This window comes from Rhinolophus ferrumequinum, chromosome X, assembly GCF_004115265.2.
Source record: "Rhinolophus ferrumequinum isolate MPI-CBG mRhiFer1 chromosome X, mRhiFer1_v1.p, whole genome shotgun sequence".
Classification (NCBI taxonomy): Eukaryota; Metazoa; Chordata; class Mammalia; order Chiroptera; family Rhinolophidae; genus Rhinolophus; species Rhinolophus ferrumequinum.
In genome coordinates, this window is record NC_046284.1 from 77,608,650 (window position 1) to 77,625,922 (window position 17,273).

General features: G+C 37.9%; 1 protein-coding gene across 3 annotated transcripts in view; it reads right to left on the minus strand.

Annotated features, from left to right (window-relative positions):
• Positions 1 to 17,273, minus strand: part of LOC117026978 (vascular endothelial growth factor receptor kdr-like) — a 348,517-nt gene that overhangs the window by 23,895 nt on the left and 307,349 nt on the right. For all 3 annotated transcript variants that reach the window (XM_033114327.1, XM_033114346.1, XM_033114337.1), the window contains one exon: positions 1,490 to 1,590. In XM_033114327.1, coding sequence (XP_032970218.1) covers positions 1,490 to 1,590 — 101 coding nt within the window. The remainder of the gene's footprint in view (positions 1 to 1,489; positions 1,591 to 17,273) is intronic.

Below are 17,273 nucleotides of genomic sequence, written 5' to 3' on the forward strand. Positions count from 1 at the left end.
TTGGAAGAGGCTTTGTTAGAAGTTGAAGAAAGATTTATTATTTGCTCTTTTAAAAAAAATCTACTTCAAGTAATTTGGTACTGATGAAAGGGGTTGGGCCTGCAGAGAAATCTCATAGGTGTACGTATACTCATGAAGGGAGTAGGGAGAGAAGAAAGGGCCAATGACCTGGGGACCTGATGAAATAAATTATAGTTCTTTGGACATTCATCAATTCCTTTTGTTGCCTTGGAGGTGAGGTATGAGGGGGAAAAAAAGAGAAGACAGATGATGAAGAAAGACGTTGTAGTCCATTTTAACAGCTTTTGACTGACTTTCCACCACTGCTAATTTGGTCCCAACAATACTTAGTTGTAGGTATGAATTATTAATCCTACTTTACAGATAAGGAAACGGAGATGTCTAGTAACTTAGCCAAGGTCAACAACTTTTCGTGATGAGTAAATATGTCCACTTCTCACCTCCATTGCTAGCACTCTATTCCAAGACACCATCATTTCTCACCTGGACTAGAGCAGTAACCCTCTAACTGGTCTTCCTACTTCTGTCCTTACTTCCTTACAGTCTATTCTCCATCGAGTAGCCAGAGTGATCCTTTTAAAATACAAGTCATATCAACCTCAAAGTTCTAAACCCTCCAATGGCTGCTCATCTTATTCAGGGTAAAATCCTAAGATCACAAAGCCTAAATGATCTTGTCCTTCTATACCCCAAAGATCTCGTCTCATGTGACACCCTTTCCTACTCTCTCTTTTCAAGATGTGTCCATAGCACTACACCAAGTACAAAATAGGTGTGCAATAAATATTTGCTGAAATAAATGAGTGAATAAATCAATGAATGAATGTGTGCCATGTGCCTAAAACAGTGCTGGGAGCCAGTCTCTGACTGAGCACCTTTTATACTAGAGGTCCTATAAGTGGCGGCCAGGAAAACACAGTATAATCCCTTCCTTTAGAGAACCCACATTCTAGCTGTGGTAAAAGGCCCTCTGCCAGCCTAGGAAAATAATGAGCAGCACTTACAGAGCAGTAGAAAAAACTAGAATGCAAACAGATTATTACAATCTAATCTTTAAGTTCCTTAAACACAGGGACTGTATCTTATTTCTTTTTGCATCCCCAGCTTCTGGCATATAACAGGAGTTAAATATATGAATAAAGTTTGACATAAACAGTTTTGAAGCCTTCTCTTCTCAATACCTATTAATCCCCAATATTAACCTTGGTTAATCTATCTTCTGAGTAGTTTCAAATTCTATTAGAATAATTTGAAAAGGTGAGGGCTTTAGATATAATGGATAGAAGGTCTGTGAGTATCCGGTAAGATGTCTCTCTCATCACGAAGGAGCACAAGAGCACTCATATCCTGAATACATGTGGGAGGGAGAAACCATCTCTTAGGTAACATACCTTTTACTGACACTGTGGATTGTAATCAAGTATGTGTTTCTGTCCCCTGGCTCCATATCCCTAACTACTGTACTCACCCTAAGGCCATGATCCCATGTGGCCAGGAGTGAATTTCCAGGCGTTTCTGGCTCTTGATCTCATCCCAATTCAGCACAGTTGCATAATTCCCTTCAATGTCCTGGAGAGAAAAAGGATAAAAGTATTATTATGCTATTCGGCCCATGGAACCAGGCATCTGAGAGGTTGATAAAGGCTCCCAGAATACAAACAATCCTTCTTCCTTTTAGTAAGCTGAGCACATAACACCCAGCTAAAAACCATTTCCTAGCGTCCCTTGAAGGTAAATGCCACCCTATGACTGTTCTGGACATTTGGATATGGGTGGAAGTGATGTGTGTAACTTTAGGGTCATTTCTTTTTTTAAAATTAAAGGTTATCGGGGTGACAATTTTTAGCAAAGTTACATAGATTTCAGGTGTACAATTCTGTAATACATCATCTGTATATCACATTGTGTGTTCACCACCCGGAGTCACTTCTCGTTCCATCACCATATATTTGATCCCTTTTACCCTCATCTACCACCCCCCTCCCCTCTTACCCTCCGGTAACCACTAAACCATTGTCTGTGTCTATGAGTTTTGTTTCTTTCAGTTGTTTGTCTTGTTCTTTTGTAGTTTTCAGTTTTATATACCACATATCAGTGAAATCATATGGTTCTCAACATTTTCTGTCTGACTTATTTCACTTAGCATTATAATATCAAGATCCATCCATGTTGTCGCAAATTTCATCTTTTCTCATGGCAGAGTAGTATTCCATTGCATATATATACCACATCTTCTTTGCATATAAATACCACATTGCATATATATACCACATCCAATCATCTATCGAAGGACACTTTTGTTGTTTCCATGTTTTGATCACCATAAATTAAGCTGCAATGAACATCGGAGCACATATATCTTTACAGATAAATGTTTTCAGATTTTTTTGGGTAGATACCCAAAAGAGGGATTGCTGGGTCATATGGTAATTCTATTTTAATTTTTTGAGGAATATCCACACTACCTTCTATAGCAGCTGCACTAATCTGCATTCCCACCAACAGTGTATGAGGTTATGTCTTAAAAGGAAACCATGGTCCTTCTATTCTTTCTCTTCCTTTAAGGCTTTTAGGCAGATGTACTGGTGAGTCAGGCAGCTGTAACGATGTGAATATAGACAACCTCTTAGGACCTAAGGGATAGTAGAGTAATAATAAAGAAGAAACCTAGGTCTCTAGATAACTTCCTAGAATTGATTCATTTTCCACTATGGACGGGCCCCATACCCCTAGACTATTATGTGTGACAGAAAGAAACTTATATATTTAAAATTCTTGCATTTTAGGGATTTTAAAAATTCTAGTAGCTTAGCCTGTCCCCTAATTAATAAGGTACTGTGTCAGTGAATAGCCAATGTGGGGTCTCAGAGAGGCATTGTGGTTCTATTCTTGGTTTTCTCATGTTGATTTATGACTCTGAGAAAGTCTGTGAACTTCTTTGGGCCCAAGGGTTTACTTGCTTTGAATTTTGCATTGGATTATTAGGTGAAGATAAAATAATTTATGTGGGGTTGTGACATAAATATTTTCATCAAGCTAAAAATCATCCTCTGCTCAAAGTTAAACTACCAGTTTAGGATTAAGACTACTGACATCAGCTTTATAAAGCCATCCTGACAGCTGTTTGCTAAAGGTACCAAGAACAGCCAGTGGTACACTGGTTACTGTTTAACAACTAGCTCTCCTTCCCCCCCAAAAGGCTTAATTTAGAACATTTACCAATTTCTGTGATATAAATACTCTCACCATGGATGATTTCAAGCCACAAATGTGATTTTACAGAATGTGGAGTTGGGAAGAGATGTACACAATTGTATCTTGAGAGCTGTTACAAGCCAGATTCCAGCTCACCACTGGTCAGAGCCCTCATTCTGCCACTATTTTAGCTAGGAGATCCTAGAAAAGCCACTGCCCCTCTCTAAGACTCAGTTTTCTCATCTGTAAAATATGACTAACACTCTGTCTTTCTTCCCACCTAGAGTTATTGTAAAGATAACATGAGAGAATGGAGAAGTGCCTGGTAACTTGTAAAGCACTGAGCACATGTCACTAACTTTTGCTGTGATTGCTGTTGTTTTAAAGCAGATTTAACTTAAAACTTGAGTATGGTCTGCATTCTAATATCATGAAAATATTTCTCTGAGATTCTTCAAACTTATTCTCACTTCTCTCTTTAATTTATTGAAGGCTTTCCTTTTTATAAACAAGAAATTATTTCTTGAATATCTCTATATCAAGCACTTTCGTAGATATTTTATGTATACTCCTAGAAAAACCCTATAAAGTAGGATATTATTATCCTCATGTTACATGTGTGGAAATGGAGGCTCTTAGTATGGGTTTGACATACAGAAGGTACTCAATAAATAATTGTTGAATTAATTAACAAAGCTCAGTGAAGTGCCCTAATTTACAGAGGTGTGAAGTTAAGAAGTGGTAGTAGACACTCAAAAGTGTCCTACAGAGTTCCTTTTCATTTCATGAATTAAATAAATCTAGACTGGATTATCCCAAACCTAAAGGTATACTTTACAAAACAAGTCAGTACTCAACGTCTCTATATAACTAAATTTGGCTTCAAAATTAAAGTAAATTTTTTAGAAGATAAATAAAATTTAAATAATATTTCAGCAAAAATATCCAACCACACTCTTGGCAACTTAAAAAACTCTTGCAGGACATCGTAAAAATGGCGGCATGAGGTGAGCCTCTGCAAATCTCCCCTGGAATTTACAACAAATTGAACAACTATAACTCCACAAAGGACTCCCTGTGAAGCAGACAGGCAAGAAGAAGAGGCTCACTACTGAAATCACCTAAAGGTGGGCAAATTGCATGAGCATGGGAGGAGAGAAGGGAGAAGTGAAGAGACGGGGCTGCGCGGTTGCAGGACGCGGACCTAGCTCAGTGCTCTGAGATCCCTGCATCCCAGAACTACCACAGCTGTGGAAGATGGAAGAAGTTAGACTGCTAGGGCTCCATTTATGGCCCACAGGGCTGAGGGGACAGCATATACAGGGCAGAATCCAATGTTCATGGTAGAGACATTGGAGCAAAGACTGAAGGAAAAAGACTGAAAACGGTGGTTTAAGCCCTCTAAGCCCTCATTGCAGAACAGAGAACGGAAGACTTAGGCAGTGAGACTAGCCAACCTCTCCCAAACCAACCAGAGCTCACCCCAACCCCACCTGCGCAGTGCTACAAGCGGAACAGTTGCAGTGTCAGATCAAAAGAACAGAATGTTTGCAGTTTTGAGAACCATGGTCCATAGACTCAGACTCGCAGGCCAACTTGCTCCAGCAAAGGGGAGGGAACTGTGGAAGTAGGACTGGCTGTGTTGTTGCTCGTTGCCATTGCTCTGGACACCTCTCAAATCCCACCCCACCCCTGCCCCACCTATATGGGAGGATCCCTGCAGGAGTAAACAGAACTGCTGAAGCACACAGGCTCTGAATCAGGGGCAGAAAGAGCATTGGAACATCAGAAGCTCTCCACATCCCCCCACGGAGGTGGTGCTGTAGGACCAAGGTCAACTGTTCACAGAGGAGAAGCCCACCTTCCAGGGAATTCCCCGCCCACCCACATTGTGTCAGAAGCCGGAATAGTGCTGAGAAAACATAACACTACAGTGTGAGAGAGAACAAAAGGCTGCAGAGAGAAAATAAAACATTCTACCAACAAGTATTGGAAAACAAAAGAAAGACCTCTTCCTATCAACCTGTTGCAGAGGCCACTCCTGTAGATGTCTAGGAAGAGAAATAATAAATCAGCAAATGCCATGAATAACCAAAGCAACAAGACAGCTCAGAAAGAAAGTGAAAAGTCTCCAGGAAAAGGAACTTAAAGATATGGAAATATGCGACTTAAATGACAGAGAATTCAAGATTCCAGTTCTGAAAAAACTCAACGACATGCAAGAAAACACACAAAGGCAGTTAAATGAATTCAGAGACACAATCACAGAACAAAATGAACATTTTATGAAAGAGATTGAAATTTTAAAAAAGAGCCAAATAGAATTTCTGGAGATTAAGAACTCAATAGGAGAAATGAAGAATGAAATAGCCAGCTTAGGTAGTAGAGTTGACCAGACGGAGGAAAGAATCAGTGACATCGAAAATAGAAACCTAGAAATGACGTAGATGGAAGAAGAAAGAGACTTGAGACTTAAAAGAAATGAAAGAACTCTACAAGAACTTTCTGACACAATCAGAAAGAGCAATATAAGAATAATGGGCATACCAGAGATGAAGAAAGAGAGAAGGGAACTGAGAGTAAATTCAAAGAAATAATTGATGAGAATTTCCCAAACTTGTGGAAAGAACTGGATCCTCCAATCCAGGAAGTAAATAGAACACCTAATTACCTCAACCCCAACAGGCCTTCTCCAAGGCACATTGTATTGAAGATGACAAAAATCAATGACAAAGAAACAATACTCAAGGCAGCCAGGGAAAACAAGACGGTAACCTACGAAGGAAAGACCATTAGATTATCATCAGATTTTTCAGCAGAAACCCTACAAACCAGGAGGGAGTAAACCAAATATTCAAACTATTGAAACAGAGAAATTATGAGCCAAGAATAGTATATCCAGCAAAGATATCCTTTAGATATGAAGGAGGAATAAAGACCTTTCCAGACATACAGAAGCTGAGGGAATTTTCTAATACATGACCTGCATTACAAGAAATTCTAAAGGAGCCTATTGGAACACCATCAACAGGGAAAATATGTGGCAACCAAAACATAAAAAGCGGGAGAGTAAAGGCCTGAACCAGGATATAGGAATGGAGAAAGTAGGCATGCTAAAGAAAATGGAATACTCTAAATATCAAACTTTCTTTTACATAAACTTAACAGTAACCACTCAAAAAATCCAGAAATGAAATACATACTGTAATAAAAGAAGAAACAAAGGGAAATATCATACAATACCACCAAACAGAAATAATAGACAACAACAAAAAGGCAAAAAAACAATGGAGACACAGCCTTACCAGAAAATTGAAGATAGAATCATAGGAAATCCTCACATATCAACAATCATCCTAAATATAAATGGACTGAAATCACCAATAAAAAGGCACAGAGTAGCAGATTGGATCCAAAAACTAAACCCAAACATAGTCTATCTCCAAGAGACACATCTCAGCTACAAGGACAAACATAGACTCAAAGTGAAAGGGTGCAAATTGACACTCCAAGCAAATGGTATCCAGAGAAAACAAGGTGTAGCTAAACTGACATCACATGAAACAGACTTCAGGGTGAAAAAGATAACAAGAGACAAAGATGGACATTTCATAATGGTAAAGGGGACTATACAACAAGAAGACATAACAGTCATTAATATTTATGCCCCCAATCAGGGAGCACCGAAATATACCAAGCAACTACTAACAGAACTAAAGGGAGAAATTGACCAAAACGTAATTATACTAGGGGACCTAAATTCATCATTGACAGCCATGGATAGATCATCCAAACAGAAAATAAATAATGAAATAGCAGCCCTCAATAACACATTGCATGAAATGGACATAATTGACATTTATAGAGCACTTCATCCTAAAACATCAGACTATACATTTTTTTCTAGTGTACCTGGAACATTCTCAAGGATAGACAAATATTGGGTCATAAAACTAACCTCAACAAACTTAAGATTGAAATCATACCAAGCATATTCTCTGATCACAAGGCTTTCAAACTGGGTATCAACTGCAAAAACAAAGCAGGAAAAACTACAAATACATAGACATTAAACAACATACTTTTAAAGAATAACCAGGTCAAAGAAGAAATTAGAGAGATCAAAAGAGACATAGAAACTCATGACAATGAAAATACATCCTACCAAAATTTTTGGAATGCAGCGAAAGCAGTTTTAAGAGGCAAATTTATATCATTACATGCCTATCTCAAGAAACAAGAAAAATTCCAAATCAATAACCTCATGTTACACCTAAAAGAACTAGAAAACGAAGAACAAATGAAACCCAAGGTCAGAACAAAAATGGAAATAATAAAAATCAGTGCAGAACAAATGAAACAGAGAACAAACACACAATAGAAAAATTAATGTGACAAAGAGCTGGTTCTTGGAAAAGATTAACAAAATTGACAAACTCTCGGAAAGACTCACTAAGATAAAAAGAGAGCAGACTCTAATAAACAAAATCAGAAATGAAAAAAGGTGAAGTTTTAACGGATGCTGCAGAAATACAAAGGATCATCCAAGAATACTATGAAGGACTATATGCCACCAAATTCAATAACCTAGAAGAAATGGATAAGTTCTTAGAAACATATAGCCTTCCTAGACTGAACCATGAAGAACTGGAAAATCTAAACGAATCTGAATCAGTCATCCAAAAACTTCCCAAAAGCAAAAGTCCGTGACCAGATGGCTTCCCTAGTGAATTGTACCAAACCTTCAAAGAGGATCTAAAACCAATCCTGCTCAAACTCTTCCAAAAATTTGAAGAAGAGACAGTATTCCCTAAATCATTTGATGAGGCCAACATTACCCTGATACCAAAACCTGGTAAGGACAACCCAAAAAACGAGAACTATAGACCAATATCTCTGATGAATACAGAAGCAAGAATCCTAAACAAAATTCTAGCAAATCGAATGCAATAATGTGTTAAAAAGATTATTCATCACGACCAAGTGGGGTTCATCCCAGGAGCACAAGTATGTTTCAACATATGCAAATCCGTCAATGTGATACATCACATAAACAAAATAAAGGACAAAAATCATATGATTATAACAATTGATGTAGAAAAAGCATTTGACAAGATACAACATCAATTTATGATTAAAACACTTAATAACATAGGTATAGAAGGAAAATGCCTTAACATAATAAGGGCCATATATGAAAAACCCTCAGCTAATCTCATAATTAACGGTGAAAAAACTGAAACCCTTTGCTCTATGTTCAGGAACATGACAGGGCTCTCCTCCATCATCTCTGGTTTTCGATATAGTGTTGGAAGTTTTTGCCAGAGCAATCAGGCAAGAGAAAGAAAGAAAAGGCATCCAAATTGGGAATGAAGCAGTTAAATTGTCCCTCTTTGCAGATGACATGATGCTATATATAGAAAACCCTAAAGACTCCACCAAAAAGATGTTAGAAACAATCTACGAATACATTAAAGTTGCCGGCTACAAAATCAACGTACAAAATCCATTGTATTGCCATACACTAAGAATGAAATCTCAGAAAAAGAAAAAAAAAATTCCTTTTGCAGTTGCAAGAAAAAGAAAAAAATATCTAGGAATAAACTTACCCAAGGATATGAAAGACCTATATGCTGAAAACTATAAGACATTTTTTTTAGAGGCACAATGTTTGAATTTACTAGGGTGTTGTCACTAGACAATTTTAGTGAGTGCTTTTTTAAAAAAAAATTATTGGGGTGACAACTGTTAGTAAAATTATAGATTTCAGGTGTACAATTCTGTATTACATCATCTATAAATCCCATTGTGTGTTCACAACCCAGAGTCAGTTCTCCTTCCATCACCATATATTTGATCCCCCTTACCCTCATCTCCCACCCCCACCCCCCTTACCCTCTGGAAACCACTAAACTATTGTCTGTGTCTATGAGTTTTTGTTTCTCATTTGTTTGTCTTGTTCTTTTGTTGTTTCTGGTTTATATATCACATATCAGTGAAATCATATGGTTCTCTGCTTTTTCTGTCTGACTTATTTCGCTTAGCATTATACTCTCAAGATCCATCCATGTTGTCACAAATGGTCCTATATCATCTTTTCTTATGGCCGAATAGTATTCCATTGTGTATTTATGCAACAACTTCTTTATCCATTCATCTTTCGAAGGACATTTTGGTTGTTTCCATGTCTTACCCAACGTAAACAAACCTGCAATGAACAATGGAGCACACGTGTCTTTATGGATAAAAGTTTTCAGATTTTTTTGGTAGATATCCAGGATAGGGATTGCTGGGTCATATGGTAATTCTATTCATAATTTTTTGAGGAACCTCCACACTGCCTTCCATAACGGCTGCAAAAGTCTGCATTCCCACCAACAGTGGATGAGGTTCCTTTTTCTCCAAAGCCTCTCCAACACTTCTTACTATTTGTCTTGTTGATGATAGCCATTCTGAATGGGGTGAGGTGATATCTCATTGTAGTTTTTATTTGCATTTCTCTGATGATTAGTGATGTTGAGCATTTTTTCATATGTCTATTTGCCATTTGTATGTCCTCTTTGGAGAAATGTCTCTTCAGGTTGTCTGCCCATTTTTCAATTGGGTTGTTTGTTTTTTTGTTGTTCAGTTTCATGAGTTCCTTGTATATTTTTGATATTAGCCCCTTATCGGAGGCACTGTTGGCAAAAATCTTCTCCCATTCAGTTGGTTGCCTCTTTATTTTGTCGATGGTTTCTTTTGCTGTGCTGAAGCTTTTAAGTTTCATATCCTCCCATTCATTTATTTTAGCTTTTACTTCCATTGCCTTTGGAGTCAAATGCATAAAACGCTCTTTGAACCCAAGGTCCATAAGTTTGGTACCTATGTTTTATTCTATGCAGTTTACTGTGTCAGGCCTCATGCTTAAGTCTTTGATCCATTTTGAATTAATTTTCGTACATGGTGACAGATACAAGTCCAGTTTCATTCTTTTGCACGTGGATATTCAATTCTCCCAGCACCATTTATTTAACAGGCTGTCTTTCCTCCATTATATGTTTTTAGCTTCTTTGTCAAAAATTATCAGTCCATATTTATGTAGTTTTACTTCTGGGTTCTCAATTCTATTCCATTGTTCTATGTGTCTGTTTTTCTGCCAATGCCATGCTGTTTTGATTATTGTAGCCCTGTAGTACAAGCGAAATATTCGGGTCTTTTGTGGTGCCAAACAAACCTGATGATTTTTTGTTCTATTTCTTTAAAAAATGCCATTGGGATTTTGATGGAGATTGCATTAAATCTGTATATTGCTTTGGTTAATATGGCCATTTTAACTATGTTGATTCTTTCAAATCCATGAGCAAGAAGTATCTTTACATTTCTTTGTGTCTTCTTCAATTTCTCTCAAAAATGTCTTATACATTACCCGGAGTAAGATTTTTACTGATATACACCCTCGCTCGAGGGAACTAAGAGAAAAAATAAACATGTGGGATTATATCAAACTAAAAAGTTTTTTCACAGCAAAGGAAACCATCAATAAAACAAGAAGGGATCCTACTGAATGGGAAAAGATATTTGCCAATGATATATCTGATAAGGGATTAATATCACAAATCTATGGAAAACTTACTCAACCCAACTCCAAAAAAACAAACGATCCAATTAAAAAATGGGCAGAGGACTTGAAGAGACATTTTTCTGAAAAGGACATACAGATGGCAAACAGACATATGAAGAAATGCTCAACCTCACTAACCATCAGAGAAATGCAAATAAAAACCACAATGAGATACCACCTCACCCCAATCAGAATGGCTATCATCAATAAATCAACAAACAACAAGTGCTGGCGCGGATGTGGAGAAAAGGGAACGCTGGTGCACTGTTGGTGGGATTGCAGACTGGTGCAGCCGCTATGGAAAACAGTATGGAGGTATCTCAAAATTCTGAAAATGGAACTACCTTATGATCCACTAATTCCACTCCTAGGTATCTATACGGAGAAATCCAGAACTTCAATTCAAAAATCTTTATGCACTCCTATGTTTATTGCAGCACTATACACAATAGCTAAGACATGGAAACAACCAAAATGCCCATCGGTAGATGACTGGATTAAGAAACTGTGGTACATTTATACAATGGAGTATTATGCAGCCATAAAGAAGAAAGAAATCTTACCATTTGCAACAACATGGATGGATCTAGAGAACATTATGTTAAGTGAAATAAGTCAGACATAGAAAGATAAGTACCATATGATCTCACTTATTTGCGGATTCTAAAGAAAAGAATAAGTGAATGAACTAATCAGAAACAGTTTGGGAGACAATGAGGAAAAACTGAGGGTTGCTGGATGGGCGGGAGGGGTGGGGGGGTGGGGGGGAGGGTGAGGGGATCGGAGGGCAGTCGGTGACCACAGGATGGCCACGGGGTTTGAAAATTAATCTGGGGAACGTAATTTGGTGGTTACCAGAGCGTAAGGGGGTTGGGGGGTGGGGGATGAGGGTGAGGGGGATCAAATGTATGGTGATGGAAGGGGAGCTGACTCTGGGTGGTGAACACACAGTGTGATTTATGGATGATGTGATACAGAATTGCACAACTGAAATCTATGTAATTCTACTAACAATTGTCACCCCAATAAATTAAAAATAAATTTTAAAAAAAAATGTCATAGTTTTCAGCATATAGGTCCTTCACATCCTTGGTTAAGTTTATTCCTAGGTATTTTATTCTTTTTGCTGCAATAGCACAAGGAATTTTTTTTAAATTGCTTTCTCTGAGATTTCATTGTTAGTATATAGGAATGCAATGGACATTTGTCTGTTGATTTGTAGCCAGCAACTTTACTGTATTCGTTGATTGTTACTAAAAGCTTTTTGGTGGAGTCTTTAGGATTTTTTATATATAGAATCATGTCATCTTCAAAGAGTGACAATTTAACTTCTTCATTCCCATTTTGGATGCCTGTTATTTCTTTTTCTTGCCTGATCGCTCTGGCAAGGACTTCCAACATGGTGTTGAAAAGCAGAGGTGATAGGGGACAGCCCTGTCATGTTCCTTAAGGTAGAGCAAAGGGCGTCAGATTTTCACCATTAATTATTAGATTAGCTGAGGGTTTGTCATATGTGGCCTTTATTATGCTAAGGTATTTTCCTTCTATACCTATTTTATTAAGTGTTTTAATCATAAATGGATGTTGTATCTTGTCAAATGCTTTTTCTGCATCAATTGATATAATCCTATGGTTTTTGTCCTTCATGTTGTTTATGTGATGTATCACATTGATGGATTTGCTTATGTTGAACCATCCTTGTGCACTGGGGATAAACCCCACTTGATCGTGATGAGTAATCTTTTTAATGTGTTGTTGAATTCGATATGCTAGAATTTTGTTTAGGATTTTTGCATCTATATTTATCAGAGATATTGGTCTGTAGTTCTCTTGGTTTGTGTTATCCTTTGCAGGTTTTAGTATCAGGGTAACGTTGGTGTCATAAAACGAGTTAGGGAGTACTGTCTCTCCTTCAATTTTTTGGAAGAGTTTGAGCAGGATTGGTATTATATCCTTTTTGAAGGTTTGGTAGAATTCACTAGTGAAGCCATCTGGTCCCGGACTTTTGCTTTTCGGAAGGTTTTGGATGACTGATTCAATATCATTACTGGTGATCGGTCTGTTTAGATTTTCCAGTTCTTCATGGTTCAGTCTAGGAAAACTATGTTTCTAAGAACTTGTCCATTTCTTCTAGGTTATTGAATTTGGTGGCATATAGTCCTTCATAGTATTCTTGGATGATCCTTTGTATTTCTGTGTTGTCCGTGATAACTTCCACTTTTTCATTTCTGATTTTGTTAATTAGTGTCTTCTCTCTTTTTATCTTAGTGAGTCTAGCCAAGGGTTTGTCAATTTAGTTAATCTTTTCCAAGAACCAGCTCTTTGTCACATTAATTTTTTCTATTGTTTTTTGTTCTCTATTTCATTTAGTTCTACTCTGATTTTTGTCATTTCCTTTCTTCTGCTGACCTTGGGTTTCACTTGTTCTTCTTTTTCTAGTTCTTTAAGGTGTAACATGAGGTTGTTTATTTGGGATTTTTCTTGTTTCTTGAGATAGGCCTGTAATTATATAAATTTCCCTCTTAAAACTGCTTTCGCTGCATCCCAAATATTTTGGTAGGATATATTTTCATTGTCATTTGTTTCTAAGTATCTCTTGATCTCTCCTCTAATTTCTTCTTTCACCCAGTCGTTCTTTAAAAGAATGTTTTTTTTAATCACCATGTATTTGTGCTTTTTCCTGCATTCTTTTTGCAATTGATATCCAATTTCAAAGCCTTGTGATCAGAGAATATGCCTGGTATGATTTCAATCTTCTTAAATTGGCTGAGGCTGATTTTATGTCCCAATATATGGTGTATCCTTTAGAATGTTCCATGTACACTAAAAAAAAATGTATAGTCTGATTTTTTAGGATGAAGTGCTCTATATATGTCAATTATGTCCATTTCATCTAATGTGTCATTTAGGGCTGCTATTTCGTTATTTATTTTCTGTTTGGATGATCCATCCAAAGCTGTCAATGATGTATTTCAGTCCCCTAGTATAATTGTATTTTGGTCAATTTCTTCTTTTAGTTCTGTTAGTAGTTGCTTCGTATATTTTGGTGCTCCCTGATTGGGGACATAAATATTGATGACTGTTATGTCTTCTTGTTGTATAGTCCCCTTTACCATTATGAAATGTCCATCTTTGTCTCTTGTTATCTTTTTCACCCTGAAGTCTGTTTCATCTGATATCCTCATGGCTATACCTAATTTTCTCTGGACACCATTTGCTTGGAGTGTCAATTTCCACCTTTTCACTTTGAGGCTATGCCTGTCCTTGTAGCTGAGATGTGTCTCTTGAAGACAGCTTATGGTTGGGTTTAGTTTTTTGATCCAATCTGCTACTCTGTGCCTTTCTATTGGTGAGTTCAGTCATTTATATTTAGGGTGATTATTGACATGTGAGGATTTCCTTTCATTCTATCTTTAGTTTTCTGGTAAGGCTGTGTCTCCATTGTTTCTTTGCCTTTTTTTTTTTTGTTATCTATCATTTCTGTGTGGTGGTATTCCATGATGTTTCCCTCTGTTTCTTCTTTTGTTACAGTATATATTTAAGTTGTGGATTTTTTTTTGAGTGGTTACCCTTAAGTTTCTGTAAAAGAAAGTTTGATATTTAGAGTGTTCCATTTTCTTTAGCACGCTTACTTTCTCCATTTCCATATTCCGGTTCAGACCTTTTCTCTCCCCCCTTCTATATTTTGGTTGTCACAAATTGGCCCTGTTGATGGTGGTCGAATAGCCTTTTTTAGGATTTCTTGTAGTGCAAGTCGTGTATTAGAAAATTGCCTCAGCTTCTGTATGTCTGGAAAGGTCTTTATTCCTCCTTCATATCTACAGGTTATCTTTGCTGGATATATTATTCTTGGCTCATAATTTCTCTCTTTCAATAGGTTGAATGTTTGGTTCCACTCCCTCCTGGCTTGTAGAGTTTCTGCTGAAAAATCTGATGATAATCTTATGGTCTTTCCTTTGTAGGTTACCGTCTTCTTTTCCCTGGCTGCCTTGAGGATTCTTTCTTTGTCATTGATGTTTGTCATCTTCAATACAATGTGCCTTGGAGAAGGCCTGTTGGGGTTGAGGTAATTAGGTGTTCTATTTGCTTCTTGGAGTTGAGGATCCAGTTCTGTCCACAAGTTTGGTAAGTTCTCATCGACAATTTGTTTGAATTTATTCTCTGTTCCCTTCTCTCTTTCTTCTCCTTCTGGTATGCCCATTATTCTTATATTGCTCTTTCTGATGCAGAAAGAGCGCAAAAAGTTCTTGTAGAGTTCCTTCATTTCTTTAAGTCTCAAGTCTCTTTCTTCTTCCATCTGTGTCATTTCCAAGTTTCTATCTTCGATGTCACTGATTCTTCCCTCCATCTGGTCAACTCTACTACCTAAGCTGATTATTTCATTCTTAATTTCTTCTATTGAGCTCTTAATCTTCAGAAATTCTATTTGGTTCTTTTTTTAAATTTCAATCTCTTTCGTAAAATTCTCATGTTGTTCTTTGATTTTGTTTCTGATTTCATTCTACTGCCTTTGTGTGTTTTCTTGCATCTCGTTGAGTTTTTTCAGAACTGCAATCTTGAATTTTGTGTCATTTAAGTCACGTATTTCCATATATTTAAGTTCCTTTTTTGGAGACTTTTCACTTTCTTTCTGAGCTGTCTTGTTGCCTTGATTATTCATGGCAATTACTGATTTATTATTTCTCTTCCTAGACATCTACAGGAGTGGCTTCTGCAACAGGTTGATAGGAAGAGGTCTTTCTTTTCTTTTCCAGTATTTGTTTGTAGAATGTTTTATTTTCTCTCTGACTGTAGCCTTTTTTTTCTCTCTCACATGGCAGTGCTGTTTTCTCTGCACTATTCCAGCTTCTCACAGAATGGGGGAATTCCCTGTAAGGTGGGCTTCTCCTCTGTTTATAATTCGCCTGGATCACAGGGCGCAGTGTCCGTGTGGGTATGCGGAGAGCTTTTGAATTTCCAAAGCTCTTCCTGCACCAGATTCACAGCCCGTATGTTTCAGCAGTTCTGTTTACTCCTGCAGGGATCCGCCCAGATAGGTGGGGTCAGGGGTGGGGTGAGTTGTGAGAGATAGCCCAGAGCAATGGCGGCTACCACCACCACAGGTGGTCCTGCTTCCACAGCTCCCTCCTCCTTGCCGGAACTAGTTGGGCTGCGAATCTGTGTCTGTGGTCCACAGTTCTCAGAACAGCAAATATTCTGTTCTTTTGTTCTGACACTGCTACAGTTCCGCTTCTAGCACTGGGCAGGTGTGAGCGCGGCGAGCTCTGGGAGAGTAGGGAAGGACGGGTAGTCTCAGTGCCTAAGGCTTCCATTCTCTGTTTGGCAGTGAGAGCTTAAACCACTGTTTTCAGCCTTCTTCCCTCAGTCTTTTCTCCAAGGCCTCTGCCGTGAGCATTGGCTTCAGCCGTGTTATATGCTGCCCCTCAGCTCTGTGGGCCATAAGCGGAGCCGTAGCTGTCCGAGTTCTTCCCTTTCCCGCAGCTGTGGTAGTTCCAGGATGTAGCGAACTCGGAGCACTGAGCTAGGTGTGCATCCTGTGCCCGCGCGTCTCTATCTCTGCACTTCTCCCTTCCCTCCTCCCCGGTTCACGCGATTCGCCCACCTTTAGCTGAATTCAGGAGTGGGCCTCTTCGTCTTGCCTGTCTGCTGTGCAGGGAGTCGTTTGTGGAGTTATTGTTGTTCAGTTAGTTGTAAATTCCAGGGGAGCTTTACAGAGGCTTATCTCATGCCACAGTTGTGATGATGTCCGGTAAGACATTTTTAAAAGAAATTGAAGAAGACACAAAGAAATGGAAAGATATTCCATGCTCATGGATTGGAAGAATCAACATAGCTAAAATAGCCATGTTACCCAAAGCAATATACAGATTTAATGCAATCCCCATCAAAATCTCAATGGCATTTTTTAAAGAAATAGAACAAAAAAATCATCAGATTTGTTTGGAACCACAAAAGCCAAAGCAATGTTAAGAAAAAAGAACAGTGCTGGATTTATCACATTCCCTGACTTTAGCTGTACTCAGGGCAACAATAATCAAAACATCATGGTATTGGCAAAAAAAAACAGACATGTAGCCCAATGGAGTAGAACTGAGAACTCAGAAATAAAACCACATAAATATGGACAGATGATTTTTGACAAAGTAGCATAAAACATACAATGGAGGAAAGACAGCCTCTTCAATAAATGGTGCTTGGAGAATTGGAAAGCCACGTACAAAAGAATGAAACTGGACTGCTTTCTGTCACCATGTACCAAAATTAATTGAAAATGGGTCAAAGACTTAAGCATGACACCTGAAACAATAAACTGCATAGAAGAAAACATAGACAGTATACTCTTGGACCTTGGGTTCAAAGAGCATTTTATGAATTTGACTCCCAAGGCATGGGAAGTAAAAACTAAAATAAATGAATGACACTATATCAAAATGAAAAGCTTCTGTACAGCAAAAGA